General features: G+C 50.7%; 1 protein-coding gene across 1 annotated transcript in view; it reads right to left on the bottom strand.

The window, feature by feature from the left end:
- Positions 1-23910, bottom strand: part of SMC1A (structural maintenance of chromosomes 1A) — a 202992-nt gene that overhangs the window by 101821 nt on the left and 77261 nt on the right. Inside the window, exons 9-11 of the mRNA XM_078664500.1 lie at positions 10988-11195; positions 9558-9743; positions 2187-2366 (exon numbers count right to left, since the gene is read on the bottom strand). Coding sequence (XP_078520626.1) covers positions 2187-2366; positions 9558-9743; positions 10988-11195 — 574 coding nt within the window. The remainder of the gene's footprint in view (positions 1-2186; positions 2367-9557; positions 9744-10987; positions 11196-23910) is intronic.

Genomic DNA, 23910 nt, shown 5'->3' with positions numbered 1-23910 from the left:
AAACGATAGTCACCCAACACCAATAGTTTAGCCTGGGAAAGATGTAGAGATGCCCGAAATTCCAGGAAACTTTCTACAAAGTGTTCCAGAGAGACTTTATGGCCTATAACAAAGTACTCAAATCAGGGAAATTTCTTCTTCAGGAAAGGTCTGTAAATGTATCTTCCTTAGGCCCAAGTCCCACGAAAAATGATTGCTAATCCCCTCCGTGGCCTACCAATAATAGACGGTACCCAACTTTGTAGCACATCGGGCGTGCCAGCCCACAATCAAAGTTGGAGTCCTGCATTGTCCGAGCTTCTTTATAGAAAACAGATCTAGCTTATTGGCCCTCAAAACAATGGTGTTCAGTCGATTGCCTAGACAGTGAGCAAGTGTTTATCTAAGCACACTGTAGTCCGCCTTGTGTACTCCTTAAATAAAGAGATTTTCGTGACACTCCATTCTCCTCCACCTGATACTGGTGCTCACAGGAGATGCTCCCCATTCCTCCCTATCTTTTCCCTAAAGTACGCTCCCATTTACAAATGAAACATCTTTCAGTAAAAATCTCTTCCCTCTTAAATGCTTCAGGCACGAGGTTACACCTCATGTCACAGCAAGCAAGAAGAAACTCCCTGGGAAGCCTGCAGTCCGGCTTTCCTGCCACGTCTCTTATGGTTGTTTCGATCACCAGTGTGGCCCCAAAACCGTCAGCGTGACTGCCGCTGTGTTTGGTGGGTGCACCCACGGGTGCAGACGGGCATGCCTTTGGTGTGCTATTGGCACATCCATGCACCAGTATGCCTTAAATAAGCGATGCCATGCCTACCATCAGTGCTTGCAAGCAAACCAAAATGACGGCTGATAATAGTACCGCTCCCGAGGAGTGAAAAAATAGCGGCCTCGCAGCTCTCAAAAAACAACGTGGCTTTCACTGCGCTAAGGGCGCCTAAACCCTCCCTACTTCAGGCCGGTTTGAGGAACATAGCAAGCTGGATGCATACCAACCTGTTAAAACTCAACGGCCATAAAAACGGAAGTGCTGATTATGGGCAAAAATAAAGATCTGTGGGGCCCCCAGCATTGGACCACTGATATGGGTCCTCTACCTCAGCCGAAACATCAGGTCCAAAATTCGGGTGTCTTAATTGACGACCAACTATCCATGAAGCAGCAAGCAGTGAGAGAAGCCTCGACTTGCTTCACAATCCTTAGATGGCTTAAGAATATCTTATGGATGTTGCCCCCTTCGACCCAACGTACCGTGGTCGAGTCTTTCTAGACTGGACCACAGTAACATCCTGTACTTGGGGGCCACTAAGGACGCGTTACGCAAACTTCCGTTCGCACAGAATACTGCAACGAGGATGCTTTGTATGATTCCTGAAACTGCTTCCATCACTGGGTCACTTCGAGACCTCCACTGGCTCAGGATTGAGAACCGGATTACATTTAAAGCATGGAGTCTTAAGTTTAAGATAAAACAGGTAACTGAAGACTCTAGTTCACCCTTATGTTCCATCTCGAGTGCTCCGCTCTAGCCTGTTTCTAGGACGAGATTAGTGCGTATGGGTGGTCGCTCTCTCGTGCCTGGGTTCCTCTTTATGGAACTCCCTTCCTATAGGTCTCCGGAATGAACTTTATGAGAATTTTCAGAGGGGTTTAAAAACTGGGCTATTGAACATGTAGATTTCTTCCTGATTGCTCTTGGCTCTTTTCAGGCGGCGCCGGGAAACCCCAGGGTAGCTGTGCGCCGTACAAAATCAAAACAACAATAACTTCAGCTCCTTCCAACAAATTCAGGTCAAATTCAACTCCGATTCACTGCATTTCATTCGTTTGCAAAGATCGAATTAAATTCATCCACCGAATCCCGTTCCCAAACAAACACCCTTCCTCATAATTTCCAACTACTTAAGGATCCCAAAGCACTTTCCTAATCTAACTCACAGGAGCCTAAAAACCCAAAACGTCAAACTGTTCATATTTCACACCCAGGTGGTAACATTCACAGGCAACGCGCTTTACTCCACACCACGCAGCTCAGGACAAAGAACAGTCTCAAATCGCACCACAGAAGTGACTGATCTCAGCGTCAGAAGCCTGCACCATGTACATTACGAGAGCTGTCCTCACGTCACGCTTAGTCTTTTGCTGTCACAATCACTGAAAGCGGTTGCTTGACGCCAGGTCCCACCCCTCACCTTGTGCCTCTGGTATCCTCCAAATGCAATGCGACGGGCGTCCTCCACATTGTCACAGACCAGGGCATTGCCGCAGGCGTACTGAAGAGCCTTCTTAATGTGGGGCGGCTCATATCGAATGACGTCAATGATGAGCTTGGCCCCCTTCAGCTCTCGCAGTTTCTCATCAGTGGGCTTCACCTGCAAAGAAAGAGCAGACAAATGAGAACTGTACCTTCAACCTGGATAACCAGGTACCCACATGCTCGGAGTCAGCAGAACTGCACCTGAATGCACCTACCAGAGACGAAACTTACTGTAGATAACTATATATATATATATATACTAGAACAACTAGAACGCTAACAGACTTACTTATGACAAAAGTATGGCACACCTGAAGTCATCTTGATTGGAATAAAGTGGTAACACTTAATACATTTAATTTGAAAAGGAACAAAATGAGGGGTTTCATTTTGCCATAGAAATTATATATATATATATTCACAGAAAAAACCATAGGTTTGAGACCATATATAGTTAGGTATTTGCATTTACAAAACCTTGAAAATTCAATGAAAAAAACCATAGGTTTGAGACCATATATAGTTAGGTGAATATTTTAACCATACAAAACCAATGAAATTCCCATATATAGTTAGTTGCACTAACTATATATTTTGCGCACCCGCAATCCACTGCTGATGATGTCACATATTACATCATTCATGACATGGTCTGTGACATCACTGATGACATCACTGATGACATCTCAAATGACATCACTGATGACATCACTGATGCCATCTCAAATGACATCACTGATGACATCATCCAGTGACTGTTTCTGTAAAGTTTAAATATGTTTTACATATTGAAGAATGAGTGGATAAGTGTCTGGATGAAGGATTTAGTAGGTGCGTGACTGACTGTATGAGTGAGTGAATAAATGTGTCGTACTAAATGCATGGGTTAGTGACTAAACTGTCTGAATGTGTGCATCAGTATGTCTGTTGTGGTGTAAACTGCTGCATGTGTTGATCATTAGCTATAAGAGAGGCTATATGGGTTATTGATTGGTTGCCCAAGTATTTGTATGGGAGACTGAGTGTGTGTGTGGGTGGCTGGGAGGTGTATGACTCTGTGCATAGATGTGTGAGCAGTTGATTCACTAGATGTATGAGTTCAAGAGTGCATGTGGAAACAGCTACATGGGCGGTTGACTGTGTGCATGAGTGTATTGATGAGTGAATGGATATCTCAATGCTACATGTCATAGTAAGTACATATGTAAAACACAGTACATGTGAGAGTTGACATATATAAATAACTGTGCATAAGAGCCAGTGAATGTGTGAGTGGCTGTATGGATCATTGTGAACTTGTATCAGGGATTGTATAAGAGAGTAAATATGTGTTAGTATATGTTTGAATAAGTAAGGTGTGTATAACTATATAGTTGAGGAAATGGAGGTGTGATTGATTCTTTGCATGACTGACTAGGTGTGTGAGTAACTCCATGGATGAGTGACAGTCTGTGAGTGTCTGTTTACACTGAGTGTATCTAAGGTTATATTAGAGTCTGAAGAGGTTCATCGTATTATCACATGAATGATGTCATCAGTGATGTGATCAGTAATGTCAAATGAGATGTGATCAGTGATGTCATCAGTGATGTCATTCGAGATGTCATCAGTGATGTCACTGACCATTTTGCGATGATGAATGATGTAATATGTGACATCATCAGCAGTGGATTGCGGGTGCGCGAAATATATAGTTAGTGCAACTAACTATATATGGGAATTTCATTGGTTTTGTATGATTAAAATATTCACCTAACTATATATGGTCTCAAACCTATGGTTTTTTCATTGAATATATATATATATATATATATATATATATATATATATATATATATATATATATATATATATATATACATACATACATATATACATATACATACACACACACACACACACACACGTATACACACACACAAATATACCATCGCCAGTAGGTATAGTTACAATGTAGTTTCGATAGGAAGAGCGTTCTTTCATTTACCAACAGCTTTGGCGTCGTTTGACGAATCCTCGCAAATTTTTCAAAACTAGTTTGACGCTCACTAAAGCTACGCTCTTGAAAATTTTGGGGTGATCTGCCAAACAGGGGCTAAGAAAAAAAAAGGGGGGTGTCTAAAAATGCATTTTCCCCATATTAATTTCCATAGGAACTTTCTGCTGAACAGAATTACAATTTGCCAGAATGGTAGATGTTGGTCCAAAAAGCGAAATTTTTGTGAAAGGGTGAAAATCCGTTCAGTAGTTTGAGTTAGTCAATCAGTCAAAATATCTTTATTCGATTTAATTAAAAATCATACAAAGAGAAAAACATTTCATACACTTTAAAATATATATACAATCTATTTACAGCATAGGACATCATAAAAGTTTTGCTGCACATATCATACAAATCAGAGCATATGCAGGATTAGTTAAAAAGGCCAATTTTAGTTCATATGGTGTTACGCCAGGATCAAATACAGTAATTAGCGCAGTTTTAGGGGGGCCCATTATTCTGATATATATTTTTTTTAGATCTAACTGCTGCCACCAAAAATTAGCCATACAGAATGTGATGCGTGTATTGTTCAGCGATTGTAGGTAGAGCAAGGCTGGTCTCACTTGTGTGAAGCCAGCCTCCTTTAAAACAGGTAACAGATGTTTTTTCCTTGGCTCTAAATAAAACCCACAAAACATAACAAAGTGCATGGTATCTTGGGTAGAAAAGTGATCACAACAACAGGGAGGGGCTAGTTCAGGTTTTTCCCACGTTTTAAAATTGCCCAAATAAAAATTAAACCTAAACTTAGTCAGAAGAAACCTATGAAATGGGATCGTAACTAAACCAAGATAAGGAGCTAATGCAAATGAATTTACAAGGCGATAGTGCCTCCTCACTGCTGGTTTCGCCAGTTCCTTTTCCTCACGGCATGCTCTTGCCCTACCCATAAATTGCTTTTTAATCAGATCGATATCCTGGGTTATTTAAAGCTTTTTCAGATATACAACTGGAGACACAGAGGATCCGCAACCCCACCCAAGATCTCGTGCGGAGATCTGATTGGCTGCCAACACTTCAAACCAGGATATGGTGGCAGCCATCTTGCGACTCACTTGAGCTGAGTCGCAGGAAAAAACGTAAAAAGCAAACAAAACAAAAAAAGAAAAAAAGGAAAAAGAAAAGGGGGCAGGGTAGAAACGCCCTGACCCCCTAGGCCACAAGGAGATCCCACTCAGCCGGAGTCGTGCAGGATCCACAAATCCTGCTGAAAATGTTAACAAAAAACAATGCGTCTCCCACACTTCATTAATTACAGACTCCCAGGCAGGCCAGGTCCCAGAGGCATGTCCAAAATAAAGGATGGGGAGTGGGGGCTCATTGCGCGCCCCCACCCCCTTCTGGGGCTTATTATGCCCAAGGGACCATCACCTCCTTGGGGCTCACCTGGGGCCGTATACAAAATATAAATCGGACCGCACCCAGGGACCACCACCCCCCAGGGCCGGCTCCTGCAATCTCACTGGGTGCCCACTCCTGGACATGGCAGTTTGCTATGGCTTAGCGGGCGCATTACTTCCCGCCAAGCCATAGCAACCAATGGTTTGCTTTCAGCAAGCGAAAGCAATACATATTTTCTTGCTTGCTGAAAGCAGAGCAGAATTGCTTTTGGACAGAGGGAGCTGCATGTTCAGCAGCTCCTTCTGTCCAAAAGCAATGCAGACTCCCGCAGGATGCGGAGAGCACTAGGGACTGCGGGGGTGTTTAGGCTCCCCCCACGGTCCCCATCAGTGACAAGTGGACCAGGGCGCACACATACAGGCCAGATTTTTTTTTTAATTAACCCCCTTCGACGCTCATGACGAGCTCAGCTCGTCATGAGGTACACCTCTCGTACGCTCATGACGAGCTGCGCTCGTCATGAACCGCGGGTTTTTGCAAACTTCAGCGCACCGCGGAAATCTGCACCGCACGCATGGTGTTAAAAAACAGGAGACTGGGTTAAGGGAGTTGGGATCCCCGGGGCTAAAATTGGCCTGGGGGTGAAAGGGGGGCTGAGACACGAAAACCCCCCCTGCCTGAATGAGGAAATAACTTTCCGCGAAGAAAGCAGTTACCAAAACTCTACACTCTGCAAAGGAGCGGTATTTTTTCCCTGTCGTGATACTGGTCACGCCATTTCGTGTGTGCGGGGAGCTCCCCGCAACAAGACTTCTCATCTTTATTTAGCCCCTTTCTGCTTGTTGCTGACCTTTATTCTCCCTCTTTCTGCTCATTTCTGACATTTATTTATCCTCTTTCTCTTTTCCCCTGGACTGTCAGGGGAAGCATCAAGGCCCCCATTGTCCCAGCCAGCTCCCCGCCACCTGCGGGAGTCAGCATTGCTGTGACAGACAGAAAAATGCTGAAAGGCAGCGCCCTGTAAGTCAGAACAATGTTTTTCGTGCATTTACGTGCAGAGAAACGGATGAAAACTCCACTTTCTGCAAGCAAGAGCTGTTTAACCGCTCCAGCTTGCAGAAAGCAGAGTTTTGTTTGCTTTCGCCTGGTGGGAGCGGTCAGCTCTCAACAAGCAAAAGCAAACCCTACCTCCTGAGGGAGGGCGCCTCAAGAGGTCGCATGAGCCAGCCTTGGGGGTGACTGTCACCAGGGCCATAAGTGGCTCCATGGTGGTGCTTCCATTGGATGGAAGGGGGTGGAGGTCCCAGCTTCGGGGGGCATACGGCCCCCACATTTATTTACATTAGCCCCGGGGAGGTGGCAGTCCCCGGGACTGTGGGTAGGCCCAGTGGGCTCACCCGTTTACATATTGTAATGTGCCATGGAGAGGTGGTGGACCCCAGGGCTTTTATAAAGCCTAGAAGAGGGGCCCCAACACCCCCACCTTTATTTTTAAACTGCCCCAAGATTTAGCCCACGCGGGGGCTTCACTAAAAAGAAGCGTGGGAGCCCGTGCTTCATTTTCTTTCTTCAATTTTGCTGCGGATCCACAGCAAAACTGTGAAAAAATGCTTTTAACTCCCCGCATGGTCCCCATCTGACGCCCCCACCAAACCTAGAGGGTTAGGGTATTCCTAACATGGCCCCTGTTCATAAAATTTTTTCTTGTGCCTATGCTCGACCCAAGTCCCAAGATGGCTGGCAACAAGACCTGGTTGAAATGCTGGCAGGCAATCATAGCTCTGCATTTCCCTGCACAATCTCATATTTTTTACGCGGTCGTTGCGTCCAGCGAGATCACTAACCTTTTCTTCCTACATTTCTCAAGAGCTTCTGAACAGATTTACACCAAATAACTAAATGCATGATCTGGGTGACCAATTCTATCTTTCTGCCAAATTTGGTGCAAGTCCGTAAAGGAGTTCTGGCTGCAGCTTCGACTATGCGTCCTAGGAAAAATGCACCTGGCCTCTTCATCCGCCCTTTTTCTCAGCCCCGGCTTGACAGATCCCCCGAAACTCTCCAAGAACAACAAGACTTAAAATTTTGTGCACATTCAAACGGCGCCAAAGAAATGGGCAAGTCAAAAAACCCTTTTCCTGCGGAAACATGGTCCTAACTATAACTACCTAGGTGGAAGGGAGGGAAGGCAGGCAGAAAGGAAGGCAGGCGGGAAGGCAGGCAGGCGGGAAGGCAGGCAGGAAGGAAGACAGGCGGGCGGGAAGGAAGACAGGCGGGCGGGAAGGAAGACAGGCGGGCGGGAATGAAGACAGGCGGGCGGGAATGAAGACAGGCGGGCGGGAAGGAAGACAGGCGGGCGGGAAGGAAGACAGGCGGGCGGGAAGGAAGACAGGCGGGCGGGAAGGAAGACAGGCGGGCGGGAAGGAAGGCAGGCGGGAAGGAAGGCAGGCGGGACGGAAGGAAGGCGGGACGGAAGGAAGGCGGGACGGAAGGAAGGCAGGCGGGAAGGAAGGAAGGCAGGCGGGAAGGAAGGCAGGCGGGAAGGAAGGCAGGCGGGAAGGAAGGCAGGCGGGAAGGAAGGCGGGCGGGAAGGAAGGCGGGCGGGAAGGAAGGCGGGCGGGAAGGAAGGCGGGCGGGAAGGAAGGCAGGCGGGAAGGAAGGCGGGCGGGAAGGCAGGCGGGCGGGAAGGCAGGCGGGCGGGAAGGCAGGCGGGCGGGAAGGCAGGCAGGCGGGAAGGCAGGCGGGCGGGAAGGAAGGCAGGAAGGAGAGGAAGGCAGTGAGTGAGTGTGTGTGGCATAATAAAAATCTATCCTACATATTAGGGTACATATGACCCCGGACTTGCCTCTTAGTTCACAGATAGCATTGTCATCAGGTGCAGAAATGTTTCTTGGTTCATATTTAAAAACTCAATTTTAATAAATATATTACTAAAGCACGATGTGGCAGCGCACGGTCATATACAGACATATTCCACTGGAATGGCCACAAAATTTGCCCTCGACATGCAGCTTCACTGATAAAACTATGTAGCGTACGGCTAATATTTATCATTTGCACATCAAGTAAAATATTCTGATTTGTTTTGGTCCTATTAAAATCATTTTTTTAAATTTTGGAGTGAGATGGAAACAAAGTGCTTCTCTAAGCATTTAAATGTATTTCAAATTATTTGTACAGTTCATGTACTAGCTACTTAAATGGTGTGCGCCCAGCATGATGGTCAGCCAGTTCACTTTACTAAATCCTCTAACTTTGCAGTCAGAGAAAGAAAGGAAACACCATTCTCTGGGATAAAATAAGCCGCAATCTGTAAGGAGACATAAGCGGACATTTGACCTGTCTTTATACACGCATCAAATGTGCGAGATAAAATCAAGATTTAAGTCCTCTTCTTTGCGCATTCACTTTCCGAGTGCGCACAACATCTGTTTTTCCCAGCTTGAGCTCTCTCGCCAGACCGGGACAGTAGGCCCTAAAACATAGCGCTTCCTGATAACATCTGACTCGCCATTGCGAGTGTGCGACTAGATTTATCGAGGCTTGAAGAGTGGTGTACCACAAGACTCGGGGTTGCAAGTCTTCCGTTGTTGGCATTACAGTAACCTTTGTGTTTCAATGTACTTTCAGATGTATCACCCGGGTCCCCCATCACTTGTTTAGCTTTTAGTCACCGTGGGGTCTTCATGAACCCACTCCAGTGATTGGAAGATCCTCCTGGCCTCCTACAAAGTCTTTCTACGGGGCTCTAACTTTCCATTAAAAAACAGGACGTCTATCAAAAGGTTAAGAGCTGCCAGCTTGTGTGCTCATAGTTCAATGTTCCCTGCCAGCTGTGCACCTGTGCCCTTCACACAAGCAAGCGCATCACACTGCCAGTCTAGTTACTCATTCCCTGGATCGGTGTGCGAGTGCCTTTACCTCCAAGTAGTCGAGTGGGAGGAAGGTCTCGGGCTCGCCCCGCTGTTCTTTGATGTACTGGATACAGTCCCTCCCAGTTTTCTCCGAGTCCACAATGATGGCGTCCATGTTCTTGCCCAGCACCTTGGTGACTGCGATCTGATACTTCTTTTGAGTGGGCTGGCACAGGTCGATCAGGCGGCCGTACTGTGGGAGAAGCATATGGTGAATCCGGAGTGGGAAATACACAAATGTCTACTGGCTGAAGAGCTTTCAACTGAAAGGAGATGATATACAGTAGAACCAAGGGTGAAAAGCATAAAAGTAATGAACAGGCATGGCACATTTACTCTTCTTAACAGCAACTGACAGGCTCAATAGTCATACTGAACACTGACAGGGAATGAATGCCACAAACAGCAACAAAGAGAATACACTCAACAGGATTTGCGGGGACAACAGCAGCACTGAAAAGGGTTGGTGAAACGCAAGCAATGAAAAAAGAATAAGATAAATAGCAACGACAAGCACCAGTGAACAGAGAACCACCAGGAACAAAAGGAGAGATAAGGAACAGTAAATAAACTCCGCAACAGCAATGACCAGACAAAGTAAATACACTCAACAACAAACAGCATATAGGACACCAAGTGGAAATGAACTACACAAAAAGGAACAAAGGAAATACACTCCAACACAAGCAATGAACAGACACAAAACCAAGTCAACAGCACTGAACAGGTTGAACGCTGGCCATGGACAAAGAATCAACGTAACAAAAAGCGATGGAAACAGAACCCACTCAAACAAGCAACTAAAGGCGACTGGTATTTAATGGCGATCAATTAATAAACAGGGACTCACCTACAAAGCAAGAAATAGTCAGAGGATGTCAGAGAATACCACCTCAGAGCGAATAACCCCAATAGCAGGAAACATGCAGGCGAGCAACTCGAGATCAATGAATAGATCCAATGTATAAAGTCGACATTGCTGCTCACCTCAGTGCTGTGGTACAATCTGCTGCTGCTTTCAGCCCTCTGTGCACAACATACCGTCCCCCCATCCTAGGGTGAGAGCGATGCTCACCTCAGAGCTGCGGTACTGTCTGCTGATGCTTTCAGCCTTCTGTGCACACTATGCCCTCACCCCCTCTCCTAGGGTGAGAGTGCTGCTTACCTCAGAGCTGTGGTATAATCTGTTGATGCTTTCAGCCCTCTGTGCCCACTATGCCCTCCTCCCCCTCTCCTAGGGTGAGTGCACTGCTTGCCATACAGCCGTGGGGCGATCTGCTGATGCGTTCGGCCCTCGGTGCCCACTATGCCCTCCTCCCCCTCTCCTAGGGTGAGAGTGCTGCTCACCATACAGACGTGGTGCGATCTGCTGATGCGTTCAGTCCTCTGTGCACACTATGCCCCATCCCCGTCCCTTAGGGCCAAAGCACTGCTCACCACAGAGCCAGGATACAGCCTCTTGATGCTCTCCATGATCTCTGCCTTGCGCTGCTGCCGGCTGCTCTCCTGACGGTCGATTCGGGCGTCGCCGAGCTGCTCCATCACCTGGTTCAGCTCCTTGTTGATCTCATCTATGCGCCGCTTGGCCTGCTCCACTTCTTCGGTCAGGTCAGTCTCTTGTGTCTTCTGTTCATCCAGTGACTGCCTGAGGACAGAAACAAAAGCAGGAGTGTGAGGGCTTCCTGGGGCACGCGGAGACCAGCGCAAGGGCTCTCCGAAAGCACGGGGAGACCAGCACGAGGGCTCGCCGGGGCATGGGGAGACCGGCGAGTGGGCTCCCCGGGGCACCGGGAGACCGGCGCGAGGTCTCCCCAGTGTGGAAAATGACAATGTATATGTACATAAGCGGCGTTTATTTGTGTTCACCATACCCCTCGCTGTAAGCAGAACGAATACCGCGAAGCATTGCCCGTATCATCTCGCCAGTACAGGCCCATGCACGCACGTGTACGACAGCCATTTTAGGCACCAAGGCCTCTCTGCCCACTCCCGATAGCCAGCATCTCTCTCTCCCCCTCACTCCCCAGCCTCGCAAGCATCCCCGACAGCCCCCGGTCTCTCATGCATAGGCCATAAAACCCTCTCCCTCTGCGCGACCCCGCTCTAAAAATGACACCCCTGCCTAACCGACACCCCCTGCATTCTTCCCAGGAACACCCTTCCCCTCTTCTGATGACCCCCCCCGGCTACACCTGGCCTCCCGACCCGGTCCCAAGTCATAAAACCAAGCCTCATGGATGTACCCCCCTGGCCCCGCATAGCAAAGCGTGATCCCGATCTTATCGCCTGCCCAACCTTAGATCTGACCACCCCCTCTTGCCCTCGTGTCCTGTTGGAATGTCCGGCTGTAAGATTACAATCACATGTTACATTTGGGAGGGGAAACGACATCCGAACGACTGGTATGGGAATAGGCCTGAAGCTGGGATTCCAAACATGCCTTTTCGTACTTCAAAGTGCCTTTATTGCAGTAAGGAATGTTTGTACATCATAAACCTGTGTATAAAAGACGAAGCCTCAAAGAAACTTGTTAGAGCACCTCTTGAAGACATTGTACGTGTGTCCGAAATGACAGGCTCTCCTCATGAGAAATAAAACTCTGTTCTTGCACTCCCGCCTCCAGCGCCCGTCTCTTTATTTGGTAACTGGTCAAAATGGGAACTAAGAGGCGTCGTGTGCCAGCAGCCTGGGCATCGGTTGTAAATTGGGCTGTTTTTCCTCAATTGGCGTCCCAACGCGGGGCCCATCAGCGACATAAGGTCCGGTAAGAGAGGTCCAGACGATGGGGTGAACATCTGAACGATTGGAGTATACCTGCCTGGAGAGGGCCCTCGTCCGGCTGCCGATTGAATGAACTTCACCGATTCCGAACGGACCTCTCTCAAGTGACCCACTGTCCTGACTGGGATCCCACAGGAATGCTGCAGTAAAAACATGGAGTAAGAGAACGATCGGGCGCTGGAAAGGGAAGGCGAAGAACTGTCCACACGGTCCGGTCCGGGTAAGGTTAAGTAGGACGTCTTTACGTCGGATTGATTGTTTATATTGGAATCGGTATTTAAATACTGGTATTGTTCATTGATTGGTTCATTTAGCCTTGGTTGCTACTTGAAGTATTGGTTCTCTTTGAGACATTCTCTGTTTGCAAACAGCGACGAATAGGAACGTTCCTCTCTCTTTGCAAATAGTGAAGGGTAGGTAATGCAGACTTTTGTCCCCATTGTAATCCGTCATGCCTATCTTTCTCCCCACTGATTGTTTGTTATCGATTTTTATCGATTATCGCTCTTTTGAGATATTCCCTGTCTACAAACAGAGAAGAATAGGAATATTCTGTCTCCCTTTGCAGATAGCGAAGGATAGGTAATGCGGACTTTTGTCCCCCGTTGTAATCCGTCATGCCTGTTTTTCTCCCCACTGATTGATTGATTGTCTGGACATTTATTGTTCAAGGAATAGTTCTTTTGAGGTATTCTCTGTTTGCAAATAACGTGGAATAGAAATATTCTGTCCAGTCTTTGCAAGTAGTAAAGGGTAGGTAATGCGGACCTTTGTCCCCCGTTGTAATCTGTCATGCCTATCTACTCCCCACTGATTGGTAAACTAGTTCCACCCGGACCATTTATTAGAGGTAGACCATCTGGCTCAACCGGAAGGCGCCCCTAATAAAAAGGACATATGTAAAATATGAAGTAATCTCCGTATCCTGTTAACAGAAACTTTAGCGCAAAAACACACTAGAAAAGGAAGGAAAAAGAAATCGAGCAAAATCAGTAGGCCACTGATGAGTTTTTTGACTTCGCTAGAAATAAGAAACGTTAAAAATAGCCCGCAATAAGAAACATGAAAGTGGTGAGAGAAGTCAAGCTTGACATCACGGCAGCCACGAGGTAGCTAGGCTCCGCCGCCCCTCACTGCTCCGAACATATCTGTCCCACCACCCGCCACGCCCAATAACGGTAACATAAGACAAACAACAAGTCAGCAGATACCTACCCCCATTCCGGAAGCTCCCGAAGTGCAACAGGTCCACGGTCACGCCCATCCGGAAGACGAGGCCTCGACACGTGCAGGGAGGGGCCCGGCTGGCCGCCATCGGCCGGAGAGGAGAAGGGGTGGATGGCCCGGGATGTACTGGTCTTCCCATCCTCTTCTGGCGCCTTGCAGGCCACGGGGGGGGGGATGTCTTGCTTATGCCTCCGACCCCCCGCCCCCTCTCTCATCGCCTGGTCCGGCCATCACGAAAGTCAGCACCGGGAGACGGCGTGGGGTGCACTGGGAGGGAGAGGCGGCGCGGACGAGCCTCTCCCACCTCCCCAGGTGGAGGCCCCTCAGCTGCAACCCCAACGCTCCACTCACCCGACAAGGGTTCGTCCACTCTTGCGGTACAACACCACGCCCGACAGGCTGGAGCCCGTCTGCTCTTGCGAGCCAGCGACTGCTGATTGCCGCGGAACTCGTAACATGACGGTCGACTCTGCAGGATTGGGCCTGGCGTGCAAAGATGACCTGGTCGCTTGCCAGCTACAAAATGAGTTCCCCGTCCAGAAGCGTTCTCCTCAACTTTGAAGATTCTATGAGAGCCGCAGGGGCCCCCGACCCCCGCGGGCCCCCCGATGGGGAATGACTGCCATGATTGCCCGCGGAACAACCAAGATGTAGCCGCGAGACGTTGGCGCTCTCACGCTGGCGCCAGCCTCAGTTTGAATGACCAAAATCCTGCCGACTACCAATTTGATCAGTTCCGGTGGAACGCCAGTATGACCCGGTAGGAAAGATTGCTACCTCCCTCCCCCCTTGTGACTGATGGTTCTTATCGACGACCCCTTCTGTTGCTCTTTAACGAAACTTTTGGACTGCCGAAAGGGGCTCTGGTCCAACCACGAGTTGGTGGAGACATTTTGACTATACTTGGACCTGCCCGACCTCACCCAAAATGGCGCCGGTACAAATGAAACTCGCAACTCCCTGTTGTGTTCCGGTCGCTCAGCCTTGATATCATGAGATATGTATGCAATGTTTGAAGCGCATGGTGGGAGGGGATGGGTACTGATCGAACATTCGGACAATGAATTGATATTAAGTTCTGACGCGTCACTGTTTACCGTATTATTGAAAGTTCGAATTTTCGACACTTATGGTACTTACCCACAATGAATTTTCGATATGATTTTGTTGCACTTGTCGCACCTTTATGAAATCAACGGTCACCGACTCCGTTCAAATAAATATCCCCTCAGGTACAGTTCCAGTCTGCTCCGTGGCTGGCCCACGTGGTTGTAGACCCGTATTTGTGCGCCGACATTTTTAAATAAAGTTTTTGAAACGCAAACATAGTTGTAGCGCTTAGATTGGTAAGTTTCGAATAAATGGCCACTGTTTCCGATATAAGTAAAATACAGGTGAAATGAAGCAACTCGATTACTTAAAGGTTAAAAAGCAGAGTACACAGAAATATTGCAAATGTGAATGGTCCAGGTTTGTTGTGTATATGTTTTTTTATTATACATTTTTATTTTTGCGCAACGTGAAGCAATCGATAAAGGTCCCGGTATTTAGCCTTTACCTTATGTGCCACATGTATCAGGGAAGTTGTTTCAGATGCCCCTAAGCCACTCCGAAGGAATGCCACCTAGTCCCTCTAGTCTCCGTGCCTGATGAACAAAAACAACCCTGTACCACTGTAGACCATCCCTCCTCCTCGAAGGAGAGCACGAGTTCACCCCCCACTTTACACTGACTGCCCTTTGTTTTGACCCTTCCCTACACACGATCGTTATACCACACTTGGGCGATCTATACAATACACAGTGCATCAAAGATTATCTCTCCGCTTAAACGCCGAGATGAAAGGGATTGCATCCCGCGGAGATAGGTCTAGTATGTGGTAAGTAAAAGCATTTTCGGGTTTATGCGCGCTGATGTGTTTTAAAACGCTGCCCCCACCCCCTTCTTTTTCCCTTCTTTCTGCAGGACACATCGGAACGTCGACCGAAGTATGGAGAAGGCCTAAACAACACGCCATGGGTCGGCACGGGAAAATTGTATATTGTTTATGGGGACTGCCCCTGAGAACGTGACGAATTTGTGTGATGTGAATGCATGCGTGTATGCCCTGATGTGTATAGCTCGACTGAATACGCGTTGCACACGTTTGAATTGATAAGAGAAAATGTTTTATGTATGACTTAAGTGATGATCGAATGGCCGATGGAATGGGAAAAAGGGGTCTGAACATGGTGCCCATACACGACGAACAAACAAAGATGTAGCACTCCCTTACTTAGAAACGACTGTCTCTCTCTCTCTGAACCCAGCGACTGGGAGGGTGACCCGAAGCGGAAACTTGGCGGGTTATTGCAGTATGATGAAATATGACTCCAACCGACACTCCAAATAATGCAACCAAGAATGACGTGCACCCATGAGTAAATTCGTACGGTGACTAAATAGGGAAAAGTTCAGGAATGTTCCGGGGTGAGGTTTGCCCAAGTACCCTCCTCCTGGAAGACTAGGAAAATTGTAAAATGTCTAAGATTTACCACCTCCTTCTTGCACCCTCAGACATGAAACTCAAAGCTGCCCCATTGTTCTCCCGACTGACACCCTCCGTTGCCTCAGCCTGGATACCCATTCGCTAAAAATGATTCGAAGACCCCACCGTGAGTATTAGCCCGACCAGGTTAGTTCCCGAACAATTGACAAAGGTGTAAGTATTTGCAACAGAGGCCACCAGCAAAGGCAGCCAGATGAATTAAGTAGGATACTAAGGATGCGCAGCATGCAGGAAGAAATCTTTTTGGCCAAGTACTGTTCTATGTTTTGTCTTGGATTCTTGTACGTAATGTATGGATCTACGTCGTCCCTCAGTCTGTGTTTCTATATAACTTGACCCCTGCTGTTCTGTGTTGTGTGCGCATTAAATGGCCTATTATTGTACGCGTTTCTCTCTCTCTCTCTCTCCATGTCGGACGTGTACCGAATAGTTCGTTTAAAATGCGGACGACTCTCTCTCTCTCTCTCTGAGGGTCCCCCTGTTCCCTCTTCCTTTGTGTGGTAACGTTGTGCCCCGCCGGCACAAGCCTAATTGGTTTTTTTTAACACCAAGGTGTTCGGCAAAATTGACAGAAACTAAAACAATTGTAATTTGCCATATTACTACCTCTCCTTTCTGTAAAATGATGGAATTTGAATTGGCTAAGAAGGAAAGGACAGGTAAGACGACTGATGTCCCCTAATCTGGCCTTTTTCATAGGGGGACTATATGTCAGTGGCCTTCTGTTCTCAGTTCGTTAGAAGCACAATCCCCAATGCCCAGATTGCCCCACCTCTCTGCACCCAAGTACGGATGTCCAAAACATCCTCGTTTCTCCCGATTGACCCCAGCTCCATACCCCGAAGTATAACTGATGACCCTGATTAACCGATGTTCCCCGAGAAAAGAATGTTTAGCCTCTGTCCCTCTCTCATGATGATAGAAGACTGCCAGGGCTTGGGTTAGAAAGACGAGTCTCTACCGAAGGATCCGATTTCGAGTTTGATGGAATACGCAGTTGATAAGAGTCTGACTTCTCTCCATATACGTCATGAATGAACGCCAAATAGACTTAGTACAAGCTCAGTAGAAATGCCCGCATACATACTCCATAGTGATAACTTCTGACCATGACCGATGAACGCATCCCCAACTACTTACGATTGGGGGAGGAATTGATATGTATAAATGTCTTCTCCTGCCAGTTCTCTAAAAGCTTGTTTTGTACCCATTCAAAGATACACAATCACCGGAGGAGAGGGGCCGGACGTGACGCACAGCCTAGCTGCAGATCATGAAGCACATGTGACCTCGACCAAAGGTGGAGCTGCAGAGCAACGAGACGCGGGACGAGGCACCACTCTCAAACACGGAAAATGAAAGGATGGAGGGCTGCCTTGAAGCCCTCTGTTTGCTGACCCACGCGTGCCAGAAGTCCCCGCCCCTTTGAGCCCGATTTGATGGGCCTGCCTGCTCGTTACCCTTTGCTCCCTTGGTCTGTCTCAAAGATCTGATCCCACTCCGCCCTCTATTATCCGACAATCCCCCCTTTCTTTCACATGGATTTTGACTCTGAGAAGAAGAACAGCATTTAGGTAGAATAGGGTTTGCCACGAAAGGAGAAAGAAATGCAGGTGCCCAGCATGAGGCACCCGTAAAAAGATTAGTTAGGAAACAGGACTGTGGTCTAACAGCAGAGGACAGATCGCACCCTGCGACGTGTAAGGATGGATCCGAGCTGGACCTATAGCTCCACCGCCGGTGCTCAACAGCGCCAACGGAAGAAAACAAACTATTAGAACCTACCAGTGATGGCTCGCTGCTAAAAAGACACTGTGGCGAAGACCCCCCCCATCCCTTTCTGGACTTTCTACCCCCCCCCCCCCGGACTAATTGCTTGTATTGAACTGAATTCCTCCCTCAACCACTTTGTATTGCTTACAAAATGTTTCATCGGTCACTTTTAACTGTACATTGATACCGCCGGAGAGAGTCAGAGCATGGTTCCAGAATGTGTACATAACACGACAAATGTAAATTCATCTGTATTGCACCTAGTCTATCGCATCAACTGCACATAGTTATATGCAATCCGCCAGTATTGACAAAACGCTATTTCATTGATCACTCATGGCTATATGTACACACCGTCAGTTATGATAAACACGGAAATGAACTAACTTATGTTAAAAAGCGGCGACTGTGGAAAATGACAATGTATATGTACATAAGCGGCGTTCATTTGTGTTCACCATACCCCTCGCTGTAAGCAGAACGAATACCGCGAAGCATTGCCCGTATCATCTCGCCAGTACAGGCCCATGCACGCACGTGTACGACAGCCATTTTAGGCACCAAGGCCTCTCTGCCCACTCCCGATAGCCAGCATCTCTCTCTCCCCCTCACTCCCCAGCCTCGCAAGCATCCCCGACAGCCCCCGGTCTCTCATGCATAGGCCATAAAACCCTCTCCCTCTGCGCGACCCCGCTCTAAAAATGACACCCCTGCCTAACCGACACCCCCTGCATTCTTCCCAGGAACACCCTTCCCCTCTTCTGATGACCCCCCCCGGCTACACCTGGCCTCCCGACCCGGTCCCAAGTCATAAAACCAAGCCTCATGGATGTACCCCCCTGGCCCCGCATAGCAAAGCGTGATCCCGATCTTATCGCCTGCCCAACCTTAGATCTGACCACCCCCTCTTGCCCTCGTGTCCTGTTGGAATGTCCGGCTGTAAGATTACAATCACATGTTACATTTGGGAGGGGAAACGACATCCGAACGACTGGTATGGGAATAGGCCTGAAGCTGGGATTCCAAACATGCCTTTTCGTACTTCAAAGTGCCTTTATTGCAGTAAGGAATGTTTGTACATCATAAACCTGTGTATAAAAGACGAAGCCTCAAAGAAACTTGTTAGAGCACCTCTTGAAGACATTGTACGTGTGTCCGAAATGACAGGCTCTCCTCATGAGAAATAAAACTCTGTTCTTGCACTCCCGCTTCCAGCGCCCGTCTCTTTATTTGGTAACTGGTCAAAATGGGAACTAAGAGGCGTCGTGTGCCAGCAGCCTGGGCATCGGTTGTAAATTGGGCTGTTTTTCCTCACCAGGGCACGGGGAGACCAGCGCGAGTGCTCCCCGAGGCACGCAGAGACCAGCGCGAGGGCTCCCCGAGGCACGCAGAGACCAGCGCGAGGGCTCCCCGAGGCACGCAGAGACCAGCGCGAGGGCTCCCCGAGGCACGCAGAGACCAGCGCGAGGGCCAGCGCGAGGGCTCCCCGAGGCACGCAGAGACCAGCGCGAGGGCTCCCCGAGGCACGCAGAGACCAGCGCGAGGGCCAGCGCGAGGGCTCCCCGAGGCACGCAGAGACCAGCGCGAGGGCTCCCCGAGGCACGCAGAGACCAGCCCGAGGGCTCCCCGAGGCACGCAGAGACCAGCCCGAGGGCTCCCCGAGGCACGCAGAGACCAGCCCGAGGGCTCCCCGAGGCACGCAGAGACCAGCGCGAGCGCTCCCCGGGGCACGCAGAGACCAGCGCGAGGGCTCCCCGGGGCACGCAGAGACCAGCGCGAGGGCTCCCCGGGGCACGCAGAGACCAGCGCGAGGGCTCCCCGGGGCACGCAGAGACCAGCGCGAGGGCTCCCCGGGGCACGCAGAGACCAGCGCGAGGGCTCCCCGGGGCACGCAGAGACCAGCGCGAGGGCTCCCCGGGGCACGCAGAGACCAGCGCGAGGGCTCCCCGGGGCACGCAGAGACCAGCGCGAGGGCTCCCCGGGGCACGCAGAGACCAGCGCAAGGGCTCCCCGGGGCACGCAGAGACCAGCGCGAGGGCTCAACGGGGCACGCAGAGACCAGCGCGAGGGCTCCCCGGGGCACGCAGAGACCAGCGCGAGGGCTCCCCGGGGCACGCAGAGACCAGCGCGAGGGCCCCCCGGGGCACGCAGAGACCAGCGCGAGGGCTCCCCGGGGCACGCAGAGACCAGCGCGAGGGCTCCCCGGGGCACGCAGAGACCAGCGCGAGGGCTCCCCGGGGCACGCAGAGACCAGCGCGAGGGCTCCCCGGGGCACGCAGAGACCAGCGCGAGGGCTCCCCGGGGCACGCAGAGACCAGTGAGACAGTTCCCTGGGGCGCGCAGAGACCAGCGCGAGGGCTCCCCGGGGCACGCAGAGACCAGCACGGGGGCACACAGGGCACGCAGAGACCAGCGCGGGGGCACACAGGGCACGCAGAGACCAGCGCGGGGGCTCCCCGGGGCACGCAGAGACCAGCGCGAGGGCTCCCCGGGGCACGCAGAGACCAGCGCGAGGGCCCCTGGGGCACGCAGAGACCAGCGCGAGTGCTCCCCGGGGCACGCAGAGACCAGCGCGAGGGCTACCCGGGGCACGCAGAGACCAGCGCGAGGGCTCCCCGGGGCACGCAAAGACCAGCGCGAGGGCTCCCCGGGGCACGCAGAGACCAGCGCGAGGGCTCCCCGGGGCACGCAGAGACCAGCGCGAGGGCTCCCCGGGGCACGCAGAGACCAGCGCGAGGGCTCTCGGGGGAACGCAGAGACCAGCGCGAGGGCTCTCCGGGGCACGCAGAGACCAGCGCGAGGGCTCTCCGGGGCACGCAGAGACCAGCGCGAGGGCTCCCCGGGGCACGCAGAGACCAGCGCGAGGGCCCCCCGGGGCACGCAGAGACCAGCGCGATGGCCCCCCGGGGCACGCAGAGACCAGCGTGAGGGCCCCCCGGGGCACGCAGAGACCAGCGCGAGGGCTCCCCGGGGCACGCAGAGACCAGCGCGAGGGCTCCCCGGGGCACGCAGAGACCAGCGCGAGGGCTCCCCGGGGCACGCAGAGACCAGCGCGAGGGCTCCCCGGGGCACGCAGAGACCAGCGCGAGGGCCCCCCGGGGCACGCAGAGACCAGCGCGAGGGCCCCCCGGGGCACGCAGAGACCAGCGCGAGGGCTCCCCGGGGCACGCAGAGACCAGCGCGAGGGCTCCCCGGGGCACGCAGAGACCAGCGAGGGCTCCCCGGGACACGCAGAGACCAGCGCGAGGGCTCCCCGGGACACGCAGAGACCAGCGCGAGGGCTCCCCGGGGCACGCAGGGATGAGGAGAGAAAGTATGCGAGAGGCCTGAAAGAGGGACAGGAGCAGTCTGATCGGGCTGGAAACCTGGCAGAACACAAATGTAGAACACACCAGTACCAACAAATGCCAGCTGCCAGGCCATCCACAAAATGAAAAAAAGACCACAGCAGGAGGAGGCAATGGAGGAAGGCTTGGAGGAAAGTTTAAATAGCAGTGCTGGGGCGATGGAACAACCTGAGATGGGAAGAGGAGATTTATTAAAACAGCAAAATAAATGCCATGGAGATTTCATAGAAGTAATGGGCTAGTTTGAAAGCGGGAACAACATGGGGGCGCTAGGTGGCGCACATACGGAATGGCCACCATTGCGTGAGGCTCCCGTAGTCTGGCATTAATCCTTTATTTATCCTATGTCCTACTGATCAGTGGAACCAGGGAACACATCGATTTGTGCAGCGGAATGTGGGCAGAAGCAACGGAGCAGTGATGCAGAGCAGCAGCGGTGTGTATTGGCACTAAATCGCGAGGTGTAGCAGCGGCCGGGACGCACCCCTCCCCTTCCTGGTGCTGTGAGTGGGACACGCAGAGCACGCAAGACCGAGGCGCGCCCGCGGACACTGGGCCAGCGAGATAAAATGGCGGCATAGCACAAATAACGGACTTCACATTCAATGTGGTGCCTGTCCGATTGAGCCCCGGATACAATCATTAAGCCCAGGTGACACGGAGGAGGCTGCGTGGGAAGGTGGCGAGTGCAGGCACGAGCGCATACCTGTTGGCCGGCAAAATGTAATGTGCAGTCATCAGCGGAGGCACTGAAGCGGCGCGGCACGGTGGTGGCAGACGCGCCGCACTGCAGCAGCGGTCTACTTAAACACCAGTGGCACTTTATATGAAAAGACGGGACGGCTGCTAATCGGAGGTGTAAATGCGCCCCAATCCGACAGGTGATATGCGGCCTCTGATAGGAGGGGATTTGTGAAGGCGCATTTGGACTTGACCAGGTGGCAATATTGAGCAGCAAGGCGCGCAACTGCAATATCCCGACACAGCAGGGGCGCCATTGTGTTCTGAAGATCAGCAGCGCGCCTGGGGCCACAACAGCATCGAATCACCCGCCAGGTCTTGCACACGACCATAAATGGAAGCAGAGACGATATAGGTTAACACACTGCCACAACACAAACTAGACTCTTGATTGAAGGTGATCTCACAGGCCGGCAACCTACATACCAAGACCGTCAAGAGATACGAAAACTACATGGACACGGATTAGAGGCAGCAGGTAGTGGAGATTGCAGGACTCATTCAGCAGCGGGCCGGCCGACAACATGGCAATTGGCACTAGACTGAGCCTAGAGGCCACATTCATAACTGAACAACTACTCTGTGTAGGCCCCGAGCGGTGGCAGCAGGAGGAGGGGAATAAGTGGATTACTTGGGACTTCGCCGGTTCCCGACAGCAGGCCTCACAATAGTGCTGCACGTCACAATGAGGAAGATGGATTTGCGTCAGCCGCGGTTCAATCTTGAGGCGAAGAAGGGCACCCGACAGAATTCGGCAGACGGAGACAACGGGGCAGAAGGTGCACAGCAAGTTCCTCCTGCGGACCCAGTTGATGACTTTAAGTCAATGCTCTCAGAAGTGCTACAGGGGTTTGCGACTATTGCAGACAAGTTGGACACATTGACGACTCTGATGGATGCGATAGCTCGTAAAATTGAGGGGCACAAGACACGCATTAAAAGATGCCGAACAGCGTATATCCGACACAGAAGAGGCGATGTGCAGAAAACAGTCACGCAAATGGATAAGCTGTTAAAAATTATAGCCACTAAGAACGAGGATATAGAGGCGCACAGTCAAAGAAATAATATTCGCATTTTAGGGATACCGGAGAGTACGAATACGGGCAAGATGGAGGAGTACGTGGAAAGGCTTCTCAGAGCGGTGATAGGAACAGAATCCTTGTCTCCACACTTTATCGTGGAGCGGGCCCATCGTTCGCTCAGACCAAGACCACCTCCAGGAAACATGCCCAGACCCATCATTGTGCGCCTCTTAAAGTACAGAGACAGGGATACAGCATTAAGAGTGGCCAGAGAGAAAAAAGACCTGCATTATGATGGAGTGCCCTTTACTATGTATCTGGACTTTACGGTGCTCGTCCAAGAAGAAAGACGTAAATGTATTCCTGTAAAACAAAAATTGAGACCGGCCCAAATAGCCTATGCCCTTCTATACCCATCCCGACTTCGCATCACGCATCAAGGGACGCACACGATCTGCACTAAGCCTCAGCAAGCAGAAGACTTCCTCAAGAAGGTTAAGAAGCAGAACAAGGTGTCACGCGTAACGGAGGACTCTCCTGGGGGGCAGACATCGGACGTGGAATGAACATGTTGAGACCTGAAAATTTTCTGCAGAGGCTTCCTCGGTGCTCCACATACACCTGACACTGATTCCACGCAGCAGGGGTTTTTGCAAGAGGCTCCCATACTCCCGGGACCACAACACGATTGCATCAACACTGTTGCAATATAGGATGCACAGTAACTGTTCAACTGGACACCCTCGGAGCCTACCCGGGGATTGGGTCATAGTCACCGGACACCTGGGAAGGCGAGAGGTATACGTGGGCCACGTAGCAGAATATCCGCCGAACGGGTGTACCCCACTGTGTTTTGCTTTTCACTTGGCTGTTCTTCATGGTAGCTCTCTTATACCTAGAACTGGACTGGGAGCAGTT

Source organism: Lissotriton helveticus, chromosome 10 (assembly GCF_964261635.1).
Source record: "Lissotriton helveticus chromosome 10, aLisHel1.1, whole genome shotgun sequence".
Lineage (NCBI taxonomy): Eukaryota > Metazoa > Chordata > Amphibia > Caudata > Salamandridae > Lissotriton > Lissotriton helveticus.
This window is presented reverse-complemented; position numbering and strand designations above follow the sequence as displayed.